General features: G+C 37.6%; 1 protein-coding gene across 4 annotated transcripts in view; it reads right to left on the reverse strand.

The window, feature by feature from the left end:
- The window catches only part of MIA2 (MIA SH3 domain ER export factor 2), a 36,067-nt gene extending 15,123 nt beyond the window's left edge, over nt 1–20,944 (reverse strand). For all 4 annotated transcript variants that reach the window (XM_053980046.1, XM_053980044.1, XM_053980045.1 and 1 more), the window contains exons 1-15: nt 20,815–20,944; nt 19,194–19,327; nt 17,834–17,920; nt 16,384–17,524; nt 13,197–13,412; nt 12,948–13,048; nt 9,962–10,093; nt 7,451–7,472; nt 7,244–7,332; nt 6,793–6,864; nt 6,006–6,116; nt 5,611–5,682; nt 5,088–5,192; nt 1,467–1,589; nt 751–874 (exon numbers count right to left, since the gene is read on the reverse strand). In XM_053980046.1, the coding sequence (XP_053836021.1) occupies nt 751–874; nt 1,467–1,589; nt 5,088–5,192; nt 5,611–5,682; nt 6,006–6,116; nt 6,793–6,864; nt 7,244–7,332; nt 7,451–7,472; nt 9,962–10,093; nt 12,948–13,048; nt 13,197–13,412; nt 16,384–17,524; nt 17,834–17,920; nt 19,194–19,327; nt 20,815–20,929 (2,644 nt within the window). In that variant the 5' untranslated portion in view covers nt 20,930–20,944. The remainder of the gene's footprint in view (nt 1–750; nt 875–1,466; nt 1,590–5,087; nt 5,193–5,610; nt 5,683–6,005; nt 6,117–6,792; nt 6,865–7,243; nt 7,333–7,450; nt 7,473–9,961; nt 10,094–12,947; nt 13,049–13,196; nt 13,413–16,383; nt 17,525–17,833; nt 17,921–19,193; nt 19,328–20,814) is intronic.
- Nucleotides 20,945–23,659: the final 2,715 nt, after the last annotated feature.

The raw sequence follows: 23,659 nt of genomic DNA on the forward strand, positions 1-23,659 counted from the left end.
GTGACAGAGCTTACTGCTCTTATTTGGGTTTTTTTATACAAAAGCAATGCCAACATACAATAGGCACAGCATACTTCGAAGGTAAAGGAGCAAAAAAAAGCAGGGGTGTGAGTAGAAGCTATGCCAGTATTGTAGTGCTTTGTCTGCCAGTCAATCACGGCTCAGACTGGTCATGTTAAAATATGAATATGCACTGTAAGATTGACGGGCATGTGCCCCACGGTATCATCAACACCAGCACAAAAAGAAGCTGCAGCAAGAAAATGAGGAAGAAGGGCTTTTCTGTGTTGCTGTTTAAGGGGACTCACATCTACACCCATTAGATGACACTGCTACCACACTGCTTGCAACAAGTAACACCTCTGTAAGGATAAGAAAGCAAAAATTAGGCTCTAAGGACTCCCAGTACTACTGCTGGGAGGAGCCTGAAGAAGAAATAAAAGCAAGATTTCCACCAAGAAATGCCAGAGTCACTGCTTAATATACAGACACCTACTGCAGAATTCTGCAAGAGACTGACCACTGAGTCTTTACACTGCTCTATGACTTCTGTATGCCACACAGTGGTGAACAGGAGGACAGGCTGCTATTCCAGAGATGTCCAAGTATCAGTTAACTGTCTGACATGCATGACATCGGGTGAGATTTAAAAATCTGACTTCTATAAAGCTAATCTTGCAACTTTCCTGGCAGTTAGTCAGTTCTGTATTTCTAAAACATCTGTAAAATATTTAAATAGGGAAACCATACCTAAATGCTCTCCGTTCTCTGTTTCACCCTTTATATCTGTGTCCCAGTGGTTGTCTTCAGCGTCACCATCTTCTCGTATTGCTGAACTCCAGTCTTTCATGTTCAGTATATATTGTGTCAGTGACTAAGAAAAGCACACAAAAACCTCACAAACAAATACAAACAATGAAAATGTAGTTATCATTACAATTACTTTCCAAGATTTCTGTCCTTTATTTAGTTCCCTTAGTAAATTAAGTCAGCCCTACATACAAGCTTCTAGATGTCTGATAATACTTTTTCTATCAAAGCACATATTTGCAGGTCAACAGGCACATCCTTGTGAAGAGTTTTCAGATAGCTCTAAGCATGCATGATTTTAGTGTGGCTTGTGTATGTGAGGTACACAACTATAAGAATATACACCCAAGTTCCACACTCCAAACTGGAGACAGGGGGAAAAGCCAATACTCTATCAGAAATAAAAGAGTTTTTTCCTTAGTTGTCTTTATCAGACAGCTCCATTTTGCTGCTAAGCAACCTTTTTTTTTTTTGCTTAGCCAGAAACATTACATTAGAGAATAGAGACAGCAAACAAAAGTCCAAAACAGCATAAGGTATATTAAGATAAGGAGAGGTTGTCAGGCTTTCTTGGAACTTGGTGATTAGCATCTGAATAGACACTAATCTATGATTAGTCTGAATAATTTGATTTAATCCTAAATGTCATAATTTACCTTGATTTGGCTCTCTTTATTTTTCAAAACTTCTTCTACATCTGTTTTAGAAGATTCAAACATCTTTGTTTGTTCATTTAGTTCGCTAAGTCGTTCACCCCATCCTTCAGCTTCTTGTAAAAGCTAAAAAGGGAAATCCCAGATTAGTGATTGTCTACAAAACCAAGAATTGAGGATGAATAGTACTGAGCCTGTTATGTGTATTGTCTGTACATAAGTGGGATTTAAAACCTCTCACCCACCAGTAGGAATTAACAGAGATCAGGCTACAAGAAAGTTACCTAAAGAGATGAAAATTAAATCTTCTATGTTTAGTTAAGTTGCTTTAGGTGCTATAGCTGTCCATTGTAATCAGATGTTAGGATATTTTTAAGCATTTATAGGAAGTGTTCAGTTTATTCCACTCAAGTTTAAAATCCTTGATGTGACAATAGCAATGAATATAAAATAGTAATAATTTACTTAGCAGTGACATACACTGGGGAATAGATGGAAAAAACTCACACCCCAATAGGAACACACACTTCTGAAATGGTGCCTGTGTCTTCTCAAATTAGAAGCAGTCAGAGAAGTTAAGGGAGAACAGGAAGCTTTTAGGCAGTTATTTATATTCATGTGACTTGCAAAACTGTATTATTTCTCCTCCTCCATACCTCTTGAAGTAGTTTTAAAACTCTATTTTAAAAAAGCTTCCCCATTAATGAAAGTCACAGCTGTATGTAATCAACACCTACTAGTATGTATCTCTGCAATTAACTGTGCTTAACTAAAATGATAGATAGGTTCCAAGGTTACATTTTACAGATATTCCCTGGTAAAATCTCATTTCACAAAAATATTTTGCATAGTAAAGGGATTAGAACACCTCATCACCAGCTATTAAAAATAACCACTGCAACATATTAACTACTTATATTGAGAACGAAATTGAATAGATGCAAATTTCTGTTAAGACAAAACATGCTGTACAACAACATGGGGTAAAGTACAACCAAACTGTCTTCAGAGTCTGTCAAAAAATAATGCTTGAAGTTGCACAACAGGCAATCAATTTAAGAGTAGTAAATGCACAGAAAAGAATAACTAGGTTGAGCAATGAGAACATAACAGGCAGTTATACTGAAAATACAACCAGAAAACGGAAATTAAACAGGGGAACTGCCATGCAAATAGACAAGCAAGCCTGAACACTACTTATCAAAGATAAACTAGAAGGCACAGAACAGAAGGTATGTGATTAGAATTGAATTAATTGCCCCTTGGCACACAATTGCACTTTCCAAGCCTTAAAATCCATGTATGAATTTGCAGCATCATGCAAACAACATATTAGGGATTAGAAGACATACAAAGACAACTGTTTCTATCATTATCATGATCAAAAAATGACTTTTAAGATATTTCTTCTTCATGAAGCCAAAGAGAAAATAAATTTACATGACTTTATACACCTGTTAGAACTACAATAAAGAGAAACAGCAAGGATTTGCAATGAGCTAAAGCAATACATATTTCTAATGTTCCTGAAGAAGAAAAAAAAAAACCCAACCAAAAAACCAGCAAAGCACAGAAGTTCATTAAGAGTTCCCTTGTTCAACCTAAAAGGCCCAATCCTCTCTCTGACACATCACAAACCTGAAACAGCACATCTCCTATAAAGTTTAAGCTATGATGTGCCAGAAGATGATTACCCATTTATGCAAATGTACAGAGGAAGAAAGAACTCTAGTTTCTGTGAACAAATAAAAACTTTGTTACTTTTTGAGCATATGTGAAATTCCATCTTAAAAAAAAAAAGCTAAGGAAGAAAATCTAAGTAGGGTATGGATATTCTGATATAGTAAACTAATTCTCACACTTAGAAAGCACCTCAGAAATGAGAACACAAGGCAGACACTTTCTCTTTTTCACTTATCGTGTTCCAGCAACAAATAACATTAGGCTATTTATCTACTAAAAAGCACAAACTACAATATGCACAAATGTTCTCAAACTACTAACAACTGCAACAAATCTCAGTTAACAACCAAGTGTAGTAATTAATCCTAAATAATGTGGTTAAGGAAATACTTATATTCACGTTGTTTTATCTGGAAGGAATGCAAAAGAACTATTTTTTCATGGCAATTAAACCCTGGAAACTGTTTTTACTAATTTTTTCCCCTGGTTTTCCTTGATATAAAACAATTGTCTAAGAAATATAGGCAATTGTCAGCACTTAGTATTATCTTTCTCTAAGTACTATTTATTTACTTTATTAAAAATGGAGGAAAGTGAAGATTTTTGTCACACACACAAATATTTGGATTATTTCTATTTGAAACCAAGAAATTACCACAGGGAAAAAAAAAGAAAATTCCTCTCTATTAAAAATTTATGTATTGCTTCTCAAAGTTTATTACATAAGAACACTGTCACATTTGAAACAAAGCACTGAGACCAGACCCTTCCTCCTCACAAAAACAAAGAGGATGTAGAGATTAGAAAAAAAAAAAAAAAAACTCTTGAAAGAAAATAATTCTCAAGCAACTTAATCTCACAATGATAACAGTCAAATCCATTGCTTCTCCACCCACAGCTCTTAATAAAACTGTCTTCTTATTTTGGCAACTACAAACATGGACTCCTTCTAGAATTAGGGAAAAAGATCACTTTTTACTAACAGAGTTGTGAAGAACTGAAATATTCCTCCTGCAAAAAAAAAAAAAAAAATTTCCAGTATCCCTTTCTTTTTTCCTGAACCACTAAGTTTGACATACACCACGTTTTGACAGAGAGGACTAAAGAACTCCCCTGCTTTTTATAAGAATGATAAAAAGCAACAGGCCTGTACTTCCACTCCCACCACTCCTCCTTCCCCTGGGCAAATCTCTATCAGGTTATTCCTCAGACAACAGGGAGATCAATCAGTCAGGAAAATAAGCACATATCCATTAAAACCACAACAAACCACCTCAAACCAACATTACACAGAAAATTAAACATTTATAGAAAATACCTATTTGTAAGAAAAAAAAAATAGCTTCACTGTAAAGCAACCTATTGCACAGGACAACTATTGCACATGCTAAATAATTTTAAATATTCAGTGTTCTTTGTGATCTGGCTACAGCACAGAAAACAGACAATTAAAATTTGGGAGGTAACAATCTTTTCTATTCCTCTCTGTTACGTACCTGACTTTCAATTAACACATCTACAGTGGTACTAGAGTATGTTTTTTACTTGCCTTCTGAATACTCTGCAATTCCTCAGTTTCTTTGGTTTTCTAGATCAAGTAAAAGAATTTTCTCTCTGCCTCTGTAGAGAATCCTAGCTGTGGACATGTTCAGATATTTCTGCTTTCCAACAGGTCTCAACAAAGTTCTTATTAGACTTACATTACCACATACTCTCCTTCCACTGAGCTCCATGCATGATTCCCCACAAACTACTGCATTTCTTTTAAAACAGAATTATTTTAGACAAACATAAAATTGTTTTAAAAACCATCTCCTTTTCCTCATTCTATTTACTAAAACACACAAGAGGTTATTAGTAAACTTGTTGAGGATGAGCTCTTTGGAGAAATCATATTTATTAGTATCACAGTATTTCTAAGGATAACTAGGAAGAACCCACCTGTTTCTCACTTTCCTGGAGACGGCTGTTTTCATCTACTGCATCTTGAACAGATGTCTTGAGTCTCTCAGTATTAATCTGATACACTTTTAGGGTGGACTTTGCCTAAGTGAAATTAAAATGTGTGTTGTTTAATCACACTATTGGTGAAGATATAGGTGGGGTCATGATGGCATTACTGGACTTGTCTTAGGTTTTCTGGCTGTGCTACATACATATTCTCACATTTTCTCTACAATTTCAACAGTTTTTGCTGACTGTAGTTTTGCAATACTATATATCACTGAGAAGTAAGAAAGCAAAGAAAAGAACAAGGTAACTACTTCTCAATAAATGCCAATCACTATATGAAATTAAAAGTTGCTCAATCAAGCCACACCAAAGTTCTAAGCCTTACAAACTTTTGGTTTGCAGAGCATATGAACTCTGCATCCTTAACAGAAAAAAAATTAAAGCAGTAACTACATGGGGAATAGAGAAATTGCAAGTATTTGAAAAGAGAAACTATAAAGGTTAGACATACCTCATCAATTTGTGACTGGATAGATTTTTCTTCATTCTCTAAAGACTCCACTTTCTCCTGAATTTCAGCCACCTGAAAATTATTAGTTGTCATACAGCTTCTTTCACATACTTGACTGACAATGTCTAGGCAATTAATACAATTATTTTTATTTTCAAACTGAGAAAGTTCTAGTGCTGTATCAGTAAAAATGTGTGCAAAACCAGCTTTTCTTCTTTTGAGTATTTTCCTGTATCATTTTTCTAATGTTATTACAGGTAAGACAAAATGGAAAACCTAGTTTTTATTTCAGAATACACAAAGAAAATAGTTTGTCTTATCTGCAGAGATTTTTTTTCTGTGAGAATTTTTTTTTAAACGAATAGAAACAAAGACAGGATTCTACTTATTCTTACCAAGGTATCATTTTCTGACTGCTTAGATTTTTCTTCTTCCAGTTCTTTTTCTAGATTCTCTATTTCCTTGTTGAGTTTCAAGTTTGACTTGTTCAGCTTTTCATGCATTTCCTAAATCAAGTTGGTTTGTGAGTTAATAAAACATTTGATATTAATTACATATGAAGACAACAAGTATATTTTAAATATGACAGCAAAGTATGTTTCACTCAAATACTCTAGAGACTCCTGCATGAACAAAATAGCTCTGTAGGATCTGAGGTGCAAAATGAAATAAACCTACTAGCTTTTTTTAACATGAATTTTATAGAGCCTATTAGGTATTGGATTCACTTATCCAGAACTCTTTTACAAATATATTCTCAGTTTGGGGGATATAAATAATGTACTGGTAATTTTTCTTTAAAACTGTGCACCTGTAGACTATGGAAAGTATTTGAATTAGATAAGATGTGAGAAAAAAGAAATACTTCATGTACTACCCTCTCTCCTAGAAATGGGAACAATTTACTTCTTAAAATTACATATTGTCCAGTATGCCATTTGTTCTAGTATTACTTATCCTCAGTGCAATTGTTAAAAAAGACTTCTCTTAATTTAAATGCTTTGATTTTAAGTAATTTTCAGTAACCCAATTAAAACTATTGTGTTCGAGTTTTTGGGTTTGTCTGACTTTTTTTGCTATTGTTTTTATTTAGTTTGTTTGGGTGTTTTTTAATAGGGGCCACATTTTTCCTAAAATATTGCCTTACATTGTAGAAGTAACAATTTCCATTAATCTTTTTACCTCAAAAAAAGATGTGTCTGTTGATTCTTTCATAGTGTTACCATCCTTCAGAGACAATTGTAAATCTTCAAACTGAAAAGAAATTACTTTATGTCAGAATACAGATAAACAATTGATTAAATACTAGCATTAACTTCTGATGTTCTAGTCTGAAACACAGACTTCACCTAAATATTCACAAATGCACCTTGCTGGAAATCAGGAAAGCCTTAACCCTACTAGACTATCCCAGTGATGTAAACCAAAAAAAGACACCTTGAAGTTGCTTCCAGTGAAATATTGAGAGTTTAAAGGCAGAACTTGCTAACACCTTAATTGCACTTAAAGGCACTGACAGAAAAAAGCATTTGAAGAATCCCTTTAAAACATCTTACTTCTAGAAAAGTTAGTACTTTACTTGATAGAATCCATTTCTATGACACATCTGAAAGCAGTAAATGAGGATCATTACCTCTTTTTTGCAGAGGCTGAGTTTTTCAAGAATTTTGCATTTTTCTTCAACTAGTTCAGCAATTTTGTTGGCAAGCTGTTTTTCCCTTCCTAAAAAGTGAAAAGACAAGCAAATGTTGCATCATCCAAACTATTAAAGGTGAAAAAAGAAAGAATAAAGTCATACTCTCAAGAAATATGAAAAATTAAGTACCAAAAATAAGCTTACCTACATAAAGTCGACTTCTAACCTGAAAAAAAGAGAAAAAATACTGAAAATGTCTGCTCAATTATTCTTGTATAGTATCTGAAAACTAATCTTTTAAGCTGTGATTCCATGCCAAGTTTAACCATGGTACTTAAAAAAGGAAAATAAATCCTAGTAAAAACAGGCAATCCTATCCTCTGCTCTTAACCCCGCCATGTCTGTGTGTTTGCCCTGTCCTTCTCCCACTCTTAACAGACAAAAGAGGGGAAAGGAGATTAGTTTTCACCTGGATCACTTTAATAACACACCTCTGTATATTCATCACAAAAGCATGACTGCCCACACAAAGCCCCGTAACGGAGACACAAAGTCAGAAGAGTAGGAAAGGGAAGGGAGGGGGAAGCTCCACACATGAGCTCAGATTTCCCATTGGGAAAGATCTCTCACACATTACAACACACAACAGCTGAAGCTGCAGTAAGGTACTACCTGATGGGCATCCTTCAAGTGCCAAGTGAGCAGCTGCCACATGGGGTCTGGTGCCCTAGAATCAAAATCTAAGAAACTGCAGGGCAAAATCTGTCACAAATGGCCTGTATGAGAGATGCAGAACTTGGCTGAACCCACAGAACTGTTACAATACAGCATTTCTCTCACAGCTGGGCCTAGGTCATGTGCCTAATGTAACAATGGGGCCCTCAGATCTTCCCTGTTTCCTCCTAATTTAAAGCCAAGGAGTCCAAGTAACAGAAAAAGGGTAAGAAAGTTGTAAGTATGCTTTTATCCTATCATCCCCAATGGATGTTTAGTTACTCCATTACTTTTCAGGAACCATCAATTCTTCAAGGAGCCATCAGTGCGGATCTAAGTATGGATGACTGAAAAAGCTATCAACAACTTCTGTAGTATCTCCTGCCCTAAGTGACATGTGCAGGAGGAAAACAATACCAGGTTAGCAGCTTGCATGATTTCAGTTCAAATGCCTTTTGTATCACCTAGAGGGATGTCTCTAGAGAACAAAAGGTATGACCAAATTATAGTTACATTAACTTACACAAACACCGATCCCCTTACAGAGAAGGCTAGCTCAGGTTAAAACCCTAAAAATGCAGTCACTCATATCTAAAAAAATTAAACAGCCATGGAACCAGTCTTAAAACATGAGAATCATTACACCTATGACCAAAATCACATTGACTGTATGAGAGTATGTGAAAAATGGGAAGAAATTTAGAATATTGAATTACACATACTGACCCCATTTCCGTAGCAGGGATAGTATGGTAGACAACTTTTGTTACTCAGACCTTTGCTTACTCTCAAGAGAAGATAGGCATTACATCAAAAATATAATCTGATTTGTGCATTGAAAGGTTTCAGTACTGCAATTCTCAAAGTCATCAGATTAGTGCTCACAAAGAGCATGCAGTTAAATTGGTTCAATGTTAAATGCTGCAATAAACAGAATCCAGGTGTCCAAAGAGTTTTAAAATGCCTCCCTTGACAGGAAACCATGGGGTTTGCTTTTGCTTACAATTACCTTGAAGGACCTGAGCTGCTCTGGCTATGGCCAGGCTAGTCACAGAGATATCAATACACACAGCAATACATACACCCTAGGGAAGACATCTGTATCCTGTGAAAATAATTTAAGGGCTGACTTTGAAAGGCCAGTGTAGAAATTAAAAAGAAAAGAGGAAGCCTTACTACAGCGAGTTTCATTGCATTTCCTCTTATAACAGTCACTCACTACACATCCAAACACTTATTATCTTGACAAAACAGACTTTTCAATTTCTCTTTCAGAGAGATTCTAAATTCAATCACAATAGTTTTAAAATTCTGAAGCATTATCTATCTTGAACAGGAAGGATAACAACTTCAATGCAAACTAGTAATGCACTCTACGTATCTGCAAGTAACTTGAACACTTTCTGTGCTGGTTTTGTCTGGAATAGAGTTATTTTTCTTCACAGTAGCTGGTATGGGGCTATATTTTGGATTTGTGCTGAAAAGCACTGAATACACATGGATGCTTTAGTTATTGCTGAGCAGTGTTCACACAGAGTGAAGACCTCTCCTGCTTCTCACCCCACCTCACCCACAAGGAGGCTGCAGGTTCACAAGAAGCTGGGAGGGGACACAGGACAGCTGACCTCGACTGACCAGAGGGATAACCCACAGCATGCTGACATCATGCTCAGCACATAAAGCTGAGGGGAAGGAGGAGGAAGGAGGGGTGTGGGGAGTGATGGAGCTTGTCTTCTAGAGTAACTGCTACTTGTGATGGAGCCCTGCTTTCTTGGAGACAGCTGAACACCTACCTGCTCATGGGAAGCATGAATCAATTCTCTGTCTTGCTTTGTTGCATGCACTGCTTTTGCTTTTCCTATTAAACTGTCTTCATCTCAACACACAAGTTTTCTAGCTTTTAGTCCTCTGATTCTCTCCCTCTTTCCAACGTGACACAGGGAGCGAGAGAGTGGCTGTGTGGTGCTTACTTGCTGTCTGGGGTCAAACCACGACACTTACCGATCGGTAACTTCTGTACAGGAACAAGAGAACTGTCAAGACTCCAACAATGCCAGCACAAATCACTATTTCCCATGGGAAACCATACAGATCAGGGCCAGGTCTCATATCTTCAGGCAGTGAAGCCACAGCCTGAAAAGTAAAGTAAAAAAGCTTCAGCTAAAGGAAAAGAGATTAATATTATCCACAGAAACAGACATTACATGTTGACATAGTTTACCTCCAAGGCTTGTATATCTATTTTTTTTCCAAAACTCTGAGAAAATGGTTAACAGAAGCATTTGATTTTTAAATGACAGATTTACCAAGTGAAGGAAAAAAAAAGTTCCAACAAGATAAGAAAATCAACAGATAAAGCTCTGAAACATTTTCTTTCTGAGACTATCAATTATCACAGAATCACAGAATTATTTGGGTTGAAAGGGATCTAAAAGATCATCTAGTTTCAATCCCTCTGCCATTGGCAAGAACACTGGACCCACTTCCCCAAAACGCCGTCCAACATGCCCTTGAACACTTCAAGAGATGGGGCATCCACAGCTTCTCTGGACAACTTGCTGCAGTGCCTCATCACCCTCACAGTAAAGAATTTCATTCTCTTATCTAACATAAACTTATCCTCTCCAGTTTAAAGCCATCCCCCCTTATCCTATCACTACGTGCCCTTTAAAAAGTGCCTCTCCAGCCCTTTCGTTGGCCTCTTTAGGTACTGAGAATTCACTATGTAAAATTCTCTTTTGAGTTGTCTTACACATTTCACTGCTGCAAGAATCAGCATTAGTAAGTATTTCTTGATTGTCTGGTAGAAAACTTGTTTGGTAGAAAAACCTGTTCAACCAACCTCATGCTAAAATAACACACTGAACTCACCAGTGATTTAACACATTTTAAACACTTCGATACACTCACGTTTCATTTGTAAACGGATCTATTTGCTCAAAGATACGACACTCTCCATGTGGCTCAAATTTGCTACACGTGACCCGTGCCTAAGAACACGGTACTGTGCAGTTGAGCCTTAAGGTCGATTTTTCCCCTGCCCGAGCCCCTGAGCTGCAGCGCTGCACAAGACCCCGGCCCTGGCGGGGGCTGCGCCGAGCCCCGCGTCGCTCCGTCACTCACCCAGCGCAGCCCTTCCCAGGCCAGCCCGCAGTAGCGCCGGGCGCTGTCCCGCAGCCCCGGCCACAGCCCGGCCGTGCCGGTGCCGGCCCCGGGCCCCCCGCGCCCGCCCGCCGCCATCTTCCCGCGGGCGGCGCGCGCCCCTTCCGGCCCGCCGCCTGACAACCGGCCCGTACCACTGCCCGCCAGGGGGGCGGGGGAGGAACCACTGCCGCGGGTCACGGGGGGCGCGCGGCACAGGTGGCAGCCGCCGGGGCCCGGCTCTCCCCGCCCGCCCGGCGCGGCTCCCGACTCCGCCGGCAGACCCTCCCCTGGGCACGGGGACCGCCGGCCGCAGGGACCGGCAGCTGCCCTCGGCGTGCGCCCACCGTCCCGCCGCCGTCCTCCGGCACGGACGTGGCCCCGCGGAACCTGCTCCTGTTCCTCCCTAAAGTTACGCTCAGAGAAGCTCACCTCCCGTGCGGCGCCGGCCGCCTCCATGCCCGCCCGGGCGGCAGCGGTGGCACGGCAATGAAAGTCCCCGGGAAGGCCTGGCTCCCGGCGGGCCGCCCGCCGCGCGTGTCCCGGCCCGGGCGGCGGGGCCGGCAGTGCCCGGCGGGGCGGGGAGGGCCGGGCCGGGCCGCAGGTGGGTCCCGGGTGCGCAGGGCTGGGCGGGCCCGAGCTCCGCCAGTGCCTGTGCTGAAAATGATCCTGCCGGGGTGCTGATACCAGATGTAAGGGAAAATGCAATGCCACATAGCAAAGGATTCTTCTTCGACTCATTCACTAAGGTTAACGCTAATTTGATTTAGTTTGGGTTTTGTTTTTCAACTACTTTTTTTTTTTAAACGTGTGCTAGCGACTTTCACAACGCAAGATGAGTGACTGGACTGCAAAGCACCTAAGGGACCAGGATAGGTGGAAGGTGGAAGTGCCTTTTTTAGCTTTTTTAGCTGTATCAAACAGTACAAGAACGAGTTTGGCCGTAGCAGTGAACTGTCAGTGAGTCGCAGTCAGTCACGAGGGACAAAGCCCCTCGGTTTTCCTCACCCTAAACTACAATTTAACCATATTCTATATACGTACGCTGAAAATCAGGAATAAATTTATGTGGTTCTTAAACTTCAATTACCCCATCTAAACGAAGTTCAACCAAAGCACCGAAGTTTACCAAATGGCACTTTACCTGCCAGTACTCTTATTTAGAGGAGACAGTGCAGCAACAGCTGCCTTTGCCCACGGTGCGGTGGCAGCATTGTTTCATGTGCAGTTGTGCCCCTTAAGGTTCACCTTCACTCTGCACTATTATTTGATGTTTAAGACATCCCCATAGCAATAATAACCCCATTTTCTATTTTATATATATTTTTTTCTTAGAAAAGTATCTTTAATGCAGTTATGAATGAGGGGAGGATTTGTGAATCAAGGCTTTGAAAATACTCTTTAAAAACAAGGGAACTTGTCTGGTTATTTTACTCATCATAAGCCAAGTTTTTTAAGTCCAAGTAAATTTAATGAGTGCTGTTCTGAGAACTAGAGGGAACTAGTAATTTCATTAAAAAAAAAAAAACAACGAAACTAAACAAAAAATTAAAACTACCACTCAGATGTTTCCTGGGTGTTAAAAAAGCCCACAAAACAAAAGCCCAGTTCCTCACACCCTAAGTTCATCAGATTCTGCACTGCAAAGAGGCAGATGATGAGCAGCTGACCTAACATGTTCTTATACTCTGTCTCATTTGGCATCAGATAACCCTGGAAGCAGGGAACTGCAGAGGGTTTATTTAAAAGGATTTTTTTTTTTTTAAGAATTTCATTGCAGAACATAACTTGTAGCTGGCTTAAATTTGCATTAATGTCAATGTTATATCATGGAAAGAGTTCTTACCGTTTCGATGATAATCATCACTGCCGATGATGCAGATTTTATTGTTTCTCTGAACTCAAGCGCATTCAAGCACAGAAGTATCTGATGTATCCAGCCTCCTTCTGGTTGGATCATAAGGAATAAAACAAGAGGTTTTACATTACTGTTGTCAACGTCATATAGTTCCAACTGGATTAACTGTTTTTTGTTTTGCTTTTTTTTTAAGATTGCAAATTTATTTTCCTTAAAATTACAAAACTTAGCACTTACCATTACTTGGAACATAGTTCTGGATGGCATCAGAGAAAGTAGTTGTGACATCAGCTTCAGAGTCAGGTCCTGAACTGTCCATTTTTGTTTCAGAATTTACTGAAGCAATGGCTGTTGCTTTTGAATCTTGGTCACTGTCATGTTCACTGTCTACAGCTACATACATTTCATGCTCCTTGTCTGGTGTTTCTTCTAGCAGCTTTCTTCTGCCTACTCCTGCATGTAATTGTGAAGGGAAATCATGGTTACTCTTAGAGGATTCAACTTACTCCTATAAGATATTAACTTCTACAGAGATTTTAATTTTTTTTTGGTTTTATTTTCCTCAAAGCCCAACACCAGAGTAAATGTGCTACAGATGTATGACTTAAGAAACACTATACAAATAATGATCTCAGAATTTGAAGGATAGGGTTTTAAGCAAAACTTACATTGTAGTAAAGTAATTTAAAAATAAGTGTTCAGGAAAAAATATGTTTGGTTTTGATAGCTGTTTTGTGGATTCCCTGGTCAGGATTAGTAGGTCTCTTTCTTATATCCAAATACAAGTGGAGTAAGCTTTAGAGTGAGAACAGTTAAAAATACCAATAAAATACTTCTTGCAAAAAAACCCACACCGTGCTTACCCACAAAGAAGAAAAGTTACAGATTGTTTAATTTAATCATATGCTTCAAGACAGTACTGGCCAAAGATACACATCAGAAGTAGACCAGTAGTTCAAGACGAGTAATTTGCTCTCAAGCTGTTACCATTATATGAACTCAACTTGTGTTATCAGATCCTCAAAATACCATAAATCAGTCCATAACTGGTATGAGTTAGGCTCACTACCTCTTCATTTTAAAGCACCAGAAGGAGACAGTGTTCTGTCTGTTGTGGTTTTATTTTTGCCAACAAAGGATATTTTGTTCTTGCTAAATCACTGTTAGTAAAACATTACTCTAGTAACTTTAGCTGCAGCTTGGGCAGCACACTTAATTGTTATAGGAGACAAAAGCTCTGGCAGCTCTAGAAGAACATTCCTTTTTTCTGTATATTTTTTCTGTTCAGTGTCCAAATTGTGCCCCTTTTGTGCAGACACAATGACCTGTTCCCTCCACATAGCATTATCTTCAGTTGAGTAAGCTGTGATTTCACTATGAATCTTTTCAAATTCCTGGTGCTGCTGCAGCAGTTTGCTTCCATCACAGAGATACCCTAAGGGTTGCTTAACATCTTGTTTTAATTTAAGTAAAATTGTTGAAATGTAATTAATGGGTTTGGTAAATCTGTTTATCATACAATATTTGCCTGGTTTTGGTTTTTTCTGCACCTTCTCTATATTTAATAGTATCTTACATTGTTCAGATTCGACTTTCTCTCATTCTTCTGTGCAGTATTCAAGTGTACTAGTCCTAATGTCACTTCTATTTTCATTTGGGTTTTTAACCAAGCATATATGCTTAGACGTTTTTTTGACAGGGTTAATTGTTAGTTTTACTAAATATATTTGCAAAGAACCCTGGTTGTCTACTAAAAACACTACTGAAATCCTTTTTGTTAGAATATAATTGCTATTATTTGTATTTCTGGATTTTGACTCTTATTTTCAGAAACTTTCCTTTTTTCTTCTCCTAACTAGTTTTAGTAGCAGCAATATTTTGTTCAGCCTTACTCATCCTTTCACTTACAACAGCATCTTCTTTTTCAACTTCTACTCTATCAGCCAGGATTATGAGCAATCCCAGGTTGCCAAGATTTAATTAATCCATTTTTTTTTAATAGCAGTCTGGCTTTGTAGTTAAATGGTTTTAGAAGACACGAGCTATTTTTTTTTCTTTAAAAATGTCTTCTGTTTTAGAGAGCTCCAAAGGTAAAAGTTTACACTTGGTCAGACTTATATCACATGACTGTTGCTTATAAATACTTTTTTGGACATTAATTCAGCTGAAGACTGGTATTACTTTGTCTTTTGAAGTAGTATGCCTTTCAAAACTCAGATTAATTTTCTATGCTTTTGTATCTTGCACTGTCATGGTGGTTTGAATTGACTGGCCTAAATCTGAGGAAGCAGATTAATATTTTGTTTTACTATATGACAAGTGATTTTTATATTTCTTCCTGAGATCTAGATTAAGACTGTGCATTCTGTGGTACCAGAAGCTGATGCTGGGAACATGAATCTTCCCGTTTTAGTTCTCCTCCACCTTCCTGGTGATGTTGCACATTTATAGGAATTTGTTCAGTTTATTGCTTCTCTCTGACAAGCCATTAGCAAGGTCATCAAGAGTTGTCCAATCTTCTACTCATTTGGTAGATTTTGTTGAAATTTTTTCTCCACTGCCCTGTTTGTACTTCGCACTGCCAGCTGAGGAGGAAAGATCATTCTCTTTGGAGGTATTTGTGTTACTGTTACCTGATACACTATGTTTAACCTTCTGATTTGAAGTGCCTTCCATTTCTTTATCCTGTGGTATTTTATCAAGGCTTACCAAGGTCTTTCTTTACTGTGGAAGCTTAGTTATTCTCAGCTAGCAGATTTTACCTTCCATTCTGAAACTCTGTATTTTTCCAAATGGACAGTTCCTTTGGAAATTTTGGTACCTGTTAAACTGAGGCCGTTTGATGAGAGGTGAGGAAAGGTTGGTCTGGAGACAGTTCTTGAGACTCTCCATATTTCTGATTATGTTCATCATTAAAAATGTCCTGACTGAAATATTTGATGTTGTTTTCATAAAAACCCTGTGAGACACTCTTATTCTCTGATTTGTACATTTCATCTTTTATGGTACTATCCATTTTGAAATGGCTTTTGGATGCTGAATTTTTTTCTGCACCATAACCTTTGACTAGTTTGTCTTTCTTGGATGTTTTCAGACTAAGACTCGGTTCACTGTCACATGAGGTCTTCTTGATGCCCAGATGATTATTTGCAGTTCCTCGTAGTTCCCTATAATGTGCACTTGCCCTTCTTTGGCTGTTGAACTCGGAAACTTCAGTATGTCCTCAAAATGACTTAAAGAGAAGCAATGGCTTGTTCTCCAGATATTTCAGGCTTTTCTCCTGTATTTTTTATGTCTGAGGGATCACAGTTTGGAGGGGCTCATGAGAACAAGACATTTGATGCAATTGATTCATGTTCCTGTTGATTATCATATTTGTCCATATTATAATTAATAAAACTATTATAGATATTTGTATACTAACCTGATTGGCCACGTCTGCTTTCTGACTCCTGATTTTTCTTTTCAGCTTCAGTATTTCTCAGCAGTTGGCTTTCTGATACCAAGTCTTCTTCTGAACTGTAAAGTTCAATTGGCTTCTCTTTGTCAGGCGTTAGTATATCAAAAGATGATTCTGTGCTATTTGAGGTGGTTTTGGTGTCATTAACAGTATGTGCACAGGCTGGTATCTCCCCAGGATATGGCCTGTTACTGTTTGAATCTGTTATTTCTTGTACATAATTCTCATCTTCTTCATGTGTTACCACATTAATTATTTCCTTTGATTTTTTGCCCATATGTAATTCTTTCTCATCTGAAGTCTGCTCTTCCTCATTCTTATTTGCTTGATCCGTTGTTTCTCTGCTTCTCTGGTCCTCTGTAGCAATTGTAGTTTCCTCAGCATGGCCAAAATTAAGAACATCACTTAAACCCAAATTAAACCAATTGGATTCAGATTCTTGGCTTCCACTCTTTTCTTCTTCTGACAGTACCTCAGTGACTATTGTTTCCTGTTCAGTACTAGAATGCTCATGCACACCAGAGACATCATGGTTTTGTGGATCATTTTTTTCTGATGCCAAATCAACATCTTCATTTTTTTCACCAAAATACAGAAAGCTTGTCAGTCCACCTTGAAACCAACCAGATGCAGGGGGTTCTTGTTCCTCCTTATCATTTGACTCCTGTAAATCATTTTCAGTTGCTACCTCTATTTTTCTGCCTTGGTATTTATTTGCTTCTGAAGATTCAGTAACAACTTTTAAGGGCTCTTCATCATTTTCACTTTCTGTGGTGAACCATCCTGAAATCCAACTAGACTGAGTTTGAACAGGTTCTACTGGGAGACTGTTTTGCATTTGTGGCTCTTCAGTATCATCTTTTCTAACCAACTTTTTGTTTACAGACTCCTGAATGTGAGAGTCCTCTGAGTAATTTTCATAAACGGATTCAGTTCTTTCTTCATTTTGTGTGGGGTCTCTTGTATATCTTAAGAGTTTATTTTCATGCAGCTTTGATTCTGCATCAGACAATGAATATTCACTTTCTTTGTTGTGATCAATTAATGTGTTATCTTCATATTCAAAAGTGTACTTATCTTCATGAAGACAAAGGAAATCAGTTTCCTAAAAGAATAATATTGACTTTTAAAATGGTGTAATGTGTAATTTTCTATATCACCATCTAGCACAGCAAAATATATCATTGTTCTTTCTGTTATAACTTTACACAAAGAACTGTAATTAATTATATTATTCCTAATCTTTAATTATAGAAATTATTTTAGAGAACAATAAGCACGCAACTGGAACAATTTAAAAAACATGTTTTGAATAATCTGAAATAAAATATCCATCAACAGGTGAATTTCTAACTGCATATTAGATTTTGAATTGTTTTAAACTACATTGGAAAATTTGGTGATGTTGGTTTACCTTAGTGAGCACTTCAACTTCTTCTCCAGTTAAAACTTCCTCAACCTTCACAGCATCTCTTGGGAAATATCCAAAATCCTTTCCTTTCTGTAAAAAATATAAAACTAATAAGAGCATTTAAACTTCAGTGATATATATATTAGGTACTTGCGTGTGTGCTGGAAAAGTATGGATGAACAATAAGCTTATGGAACAGCCCCCTATCTCCTTAATTCTGTTTTGTCAAAAGATTGGCTTAATTTTCCTTCATGGAAGTGTTCCCCTTGCCATTTCAGAAAGCAAAGGGAAGAGAATTAGTCCATACTATTATGTTCTGTATTATTTTTATGAACATGTGTTTGTGCAGTACCAAAGCAGTAGCCTTAAAGCTGCTTCAGCTGAAGACAGTGCTGTGTGCACTGATGGTCACAGCCAGCTCCTACTAAAATTGGTTGCAAATTTCCCATTGTCTCAAATGGGAAAAATGTCATGCCTTAATAACTAATGACCCATATTAAGTTACAAGAAAAGTAGGATATGAAATTCGGATAGGAGACTAGCTGCAGCTCAAGAGAAAATTACAATGAAGAAGGCAACACTACAGAAAATAAGTTAATGATAGGGCCCAAAAGAATCAAGTTCCTCTGGCCAAACCAAACCAACTACTGTCCTTACATCAAACCATTTAATAGAGGGATACATCTTGGAAAGCAAGGAATAGTGAGGTACCTGCAAAGATACTCTTGGATGAAAAAAAAAAAAAAAAAAAAAAGACAGAATTTCACTTTTAAACAATAAATGTGACAGATTATTTACAGAAAAAAACCTGACCCAAAAATGTACTACTGTCTTGTAGTTTTGAAGCACTTACATGGTTTTACTAGCAGTAAAACTTGATTTGGATCAATGCATCCATTCCTTCTTAAATGACTGTTCTAATTTCACTGACACTTGTTCCAAGTCATTAAATATGCATGATAACTTCTCTGGGAGCTTTCCTTAAGCACTGAACTGTGAAGTGAGGCCCCAGTAGTGGATGTCTTACCCACAGACCTGTAGGTAGGAACCTGATCTGATAGACCTGAATGTTTTCAAGGGAACCAGATTAAATAATTACAGCCAAATGATAAAATGAAGGAAACAGAAAACTTGTATTCGGATCTTGGCTTTGTTTCTCTATGAGTGATCTTTGCCAAGATTTGATTTTCTCTTTCTGTATAAAGATGGTAACAATGACTCATCTCCCAAATACTGTATTCATCCATGACTGGTTAATATTCCAAAAGAGAGACGATCATTAGAAGCAAGTAGACTGTGGTTGTTATGCTATTACTATATCTAAAATATTTATGGGAAAAGTCTTTCAGATTGAAGTACTTACACTTCCTGTCCACAAGTTTTCATTTTCCCTTGAAAGTTTGGAGTATACAATGATCTCCTCCCCTGTTTTGAAGTTAAGATACCGGCAATCAGGCCCTAAGTAGTCAGTAGTGGCTTGAACTCGGCTCATTGCCTCTGGAATAATATGTGGAAAGAAAGAAACAAATACAGCATCCATTTTGTCCAAAGTCACATTACTGAAGAAAACTGATATATATCAAATACTGATGAATTGCAGTAGCAAACATTTTTATGTATGTGCTTTGTTACAATACAAATCCATTTATATCATCAAGTGGAAATCAACACAAAAAGCAGCCCTATCTTGTTTTCTTTCCCATGTACTGCAGATATCAAGGGGAAAAGCTCTTGTCCTATATGGACATTTTTCAGTGCTTGTTTAGCCAAGGTTTCAGTGCTTAAAGTCAAAGGAAGTATGCAAAATTAGCAAATTCAATTACTAAAGTAAATCTAAACAGCTAAAAAGTATTTCCCAGGCATATTTATAATTTTATATTTTAGAAATTCTAAGTTAAATCTAGTAATTATTTCAGGGATTTTGTCCTCTTTTTTGAATACATTTATCTTATGATGAAAATACATAAATTTTAGGAATATAAACCTTAAACATATTCTTATAATTGAAGTTTCCTATTAAGTTTGAATTATTTTAAGTTTTCTTTGTCTCCACCCCAGTCTCCCCACAGAAACCACTATTGATGTGCTCTGGTGTGTTTGGAGCCCATTTCACATGCTGTTCCACAAAGATAGACATCTCTGAACATCCAAAACCTACTGAAGTTGGTATGGCTCCACAAGAAAATAGAAATCCATCATCAGAGGAAATCTAAGGTCTCTCCCACTTCAGGAGAAATGGAAGATTGAAAATACAGTGAAAATACAACACTTAAGTCTGCCAAACTAATGGATACAGCTTAGAAACAGCTTCAAATATGATTATGACAGATTTCACAATGGTAATCAGTGGATAGTAAACAGGACATTATTTGTCCACTTGTGATTCAGTGGCTCTGCCTCCTGCAGAGTTATTTACTCTTTGAGAACCACATAAATAGTTACAGCACTTACTTCATTTTAAAGAAGAAAAAATAGGTAAAGAGGAAATATTAACAGAGGGTTTTGTAAGAAGGATTACAAAAGAAATCCCAAACCAATTTGCTGGTAGGACAAAAACTGAGTTCTGTAGAATGGTCTATGAATGTACTATAAACATATGATAAAGAATCTTCTTTCTCAGTTTATAACCTACCATTTTAATTTTATTTATATTTTGTTTATTTTATTTTGTGCCTGTAAAGAATGAGTTAAAAATACTTTAAAGCTGTTTTATACTGCCTGTTTTGGGGACACCTGAGAAGAAGTAGCTATTCAAAAGTATTTTTACTGAACTTTGATCTGTATAACCTTTCACAACAATCCAGCCAGTCTTTTTTTTCTCTTTTTGTTTTAAATTTTTAAGCCTATTACTCTTAAACTTAACAACAAACATTTGCTATGGCTACTCATTTTCAGTCTGTTCCATTGCTAATTTCGACATTATGGCTCCTAATAGCTGCATATACACCACAGACTCCCTTTGAAAAAACCAAATTTTTACTTACTCTCACATTCCAGATCACCACACTTCTTCCATTTTGAAAGTACCTTTGTACTCTGCACACTTGCTGAAAATGAAATTACTAACAACAAAATTCTCTGATCCAAGATCCTTGACATTTTAGATTGAATCCAGGATGCACTGAAATTGTGGAAACTGCATTGATATGCAGTTAGCAAGAAAATTCTACATTTTTCTTAGCCTAAGAAAACATTGCAAGTAGACTTTCAATCCTGTTTTCCTTCTCTGATCTGCTTAAAGAGAAGTACACTATGCTAACCTGCTAACAATCTGCAGAGTCAGGTGTCCTGATTATACACATGCATTAATAATTAACTATGTTCTGATAGCTAGGCTGATGTTTTGAATACAAAGAAAGTAGTTCTGGTCAAATCAAAATTTAGCCTCTCTCAGATAGATTCTTCTGTACTGAGTTTGTATTATGAATGCATTTTTAATGTACATCTTTCATCTGATTTTAAGATGGTGTAGTGTGATGAGCAAGAAGCCTGGCAAGGTCTAAGACAGCCTACTATCTACAGCCTACACCACATTCCTTCTACATTATCTATGCAGAAGGATGTCTGCATAGCTGACGTCAAGAAAGGATGAGTGGGCCAGAGGAGGCCCTGTGGAGATAGGATGGTTCTGTTTTGTCTCTGAAGAACTGAACAGAACAGAAAAAAGTAATATTATTAGAGCTTTGAAGTACACATGGCCAAAAAAGTAACTTTTGCCTGAGTAAGGGCTTAAATATTTAAATATTAAAGCACACACCTTGAGCATGCTAATAAGATTATTGAAATACATGCTACCACATACATGACTATACTATTCAATGTTCCACCTAGATTATGCTACATGTAAAGAAGGAGGAGGAGAATAAGGTGGGGCTGTATCCATATAAGCTGGATAGAATATTCATGAATTTAGTGAAAGACCCAAAAAAATCTTGGAGTCGGTGGGTTATTCTCCTCTCTTCACAAGCAGGGATGCCTGCTTGGTAGGCTTCAGCATAATATTATTGTTATTAGCCAGGCTAATGCAATATTATTGTTACTGTTAGAGCTCTGTCACATCTAGTGCTGTTTATCAACAGCAATTCCAAGTCTGTGTTTCTGTTGTTTCAGTAAACCAAACTCTGTGTGCTGTGTGAATCTGGGACAGTGAAGGTTCTTACTGAGACAGCTTGACCTGTAGTTTTGGATTGGTAAATGGCACTATTTGTGAATCGGGGCTTGTGAAAGTTCTTCTTGAACACAACCAGACCTATAGTGCCAAATTAATTATAATCATAAGTCAAGCCCAGCCACATTCAGACCCTCTGATCTCTTATGTCCAGCTGGAAGGCAGGGGTCATTATTTTCTGTCAATCTCTATATGCTTAACATGATAGATGAACTATCAATTTTATGATTATATTGATTTGCATTAATGCTAACCTAGCTACTGACAGTGTTCTAGCTTTTTTTATTTGTTTACTTGTTTCTTTAAAAAACTACTTTTTTTTTCTGTGCACTGATATATTTTAGATAATTTATAGCTAGTCATTGGGAACTTAGGACAGAAATGTTTTCCACATATTCTTTTGGAGCTTTCTCATGCACTACATCTAAGAACAGCCCATCCTTTAGCATGGGGAATGCTTAAATGGCTCCAAAGTCTTAAAGGTGCCTGGCAGTTTTCAGGTTTGTAAGACAACTAGAAAAATCCATATGCTATCTTTGCATCATATATCACAGAGCAATTCAGCAAAGCTAAGCAAATGACATGCCCTGCTTTTTAAAGAATACCCTGTTTCTTAGCAATCTATTATCCAATGTGTGGTTATAAACATTTTTTTCTCAAATATGTTATGCTTTAAAGTAGTAATTATGCAGGGAGATGTACAATAGTTATCAGGCATGAAGTTTTACTATAAATGAAAACCTGCAGAGAATCAGAATACCAGGCTGGGAGAGGGGCTTGAGGTTTATCTTGTCCAACTTTCGTAGTAAAAGCATGGTCTAAACAAGATGGTCTACATGAATCTTAGAAGTGTCAAAACATTTGGGCATCCACCACTTTATGGGGAGATTGTTCCCATGGCCAATTGCTCTTACTGTGAACTATTTTCCTCTTCTGTCTAATCAGGATCTCCCCTGAATTTTGTACTCATTATCTTTTATATGTGACTGCTTGTAAAAAAAAAAAAGTCTCCACCTTTTTTGTTTGCATCAGAAGCAGGCTTTGCTTCAAAGGTTTCATATCATTATCCCACACTTCTTTGGTGACCTAAACACAGTATCTTATTAACCTATAAAAAAACTTCACTTTTCCTTTCCGACTGTCCTGCATGAGGGAGCCTCTTCTCCCTGCCTTCTTGATAGCACCCCAAGAATCTGCATTACTTCCCATCCTGATCTTTGTCGTTATATGGTTCCTAGTAAGCCTGCCCCTCCTTCAGTCCTGAGTATGACTCATGCAAAGGTCACTGTATTCTCTTTCCACAAACCTAAGCTGTATCCTACTTGCAGCATAGTTTCCTTCTGCTCCACAACTCAGACCTGCCAGACACTGGTGCTTAGCCTGATCTACAGAGCCAGCAAAAAAGGGCACAAAGTGAGCCAGGGTCACCTGAACCAGCAGTGGCCTGCAAACAGAAACTTCAAAGAGATGATATGTCCCTCACTTGCAATCTAACACTTTGGCCCCTTCCTTTGCCACATGAGCTGATAGTCAGGCAGCCTGTCCTATGACCTGTCACACCAGCTGTCTCTGCTGTTAGGTAATCCACCACAGAGCACCAAGGAATACACTGCAGATCAGCACCTCCTGTCACCCCTGACTAACTTAAATGCTCTCCCATT

Source organism: Vidua macroura, chromosome 6 (assembly GCF_024509145.1).
Source record: "Vidua macroura isolate BioBank_ID:100142 chromosome 6, ASM2450914v1, whole genome shotgun sequence".
NCBI lineage: Eukaryota > Metazoa > Chordata > Aves > Passeriformes > Viduidae > Vidua > Vidua macroura.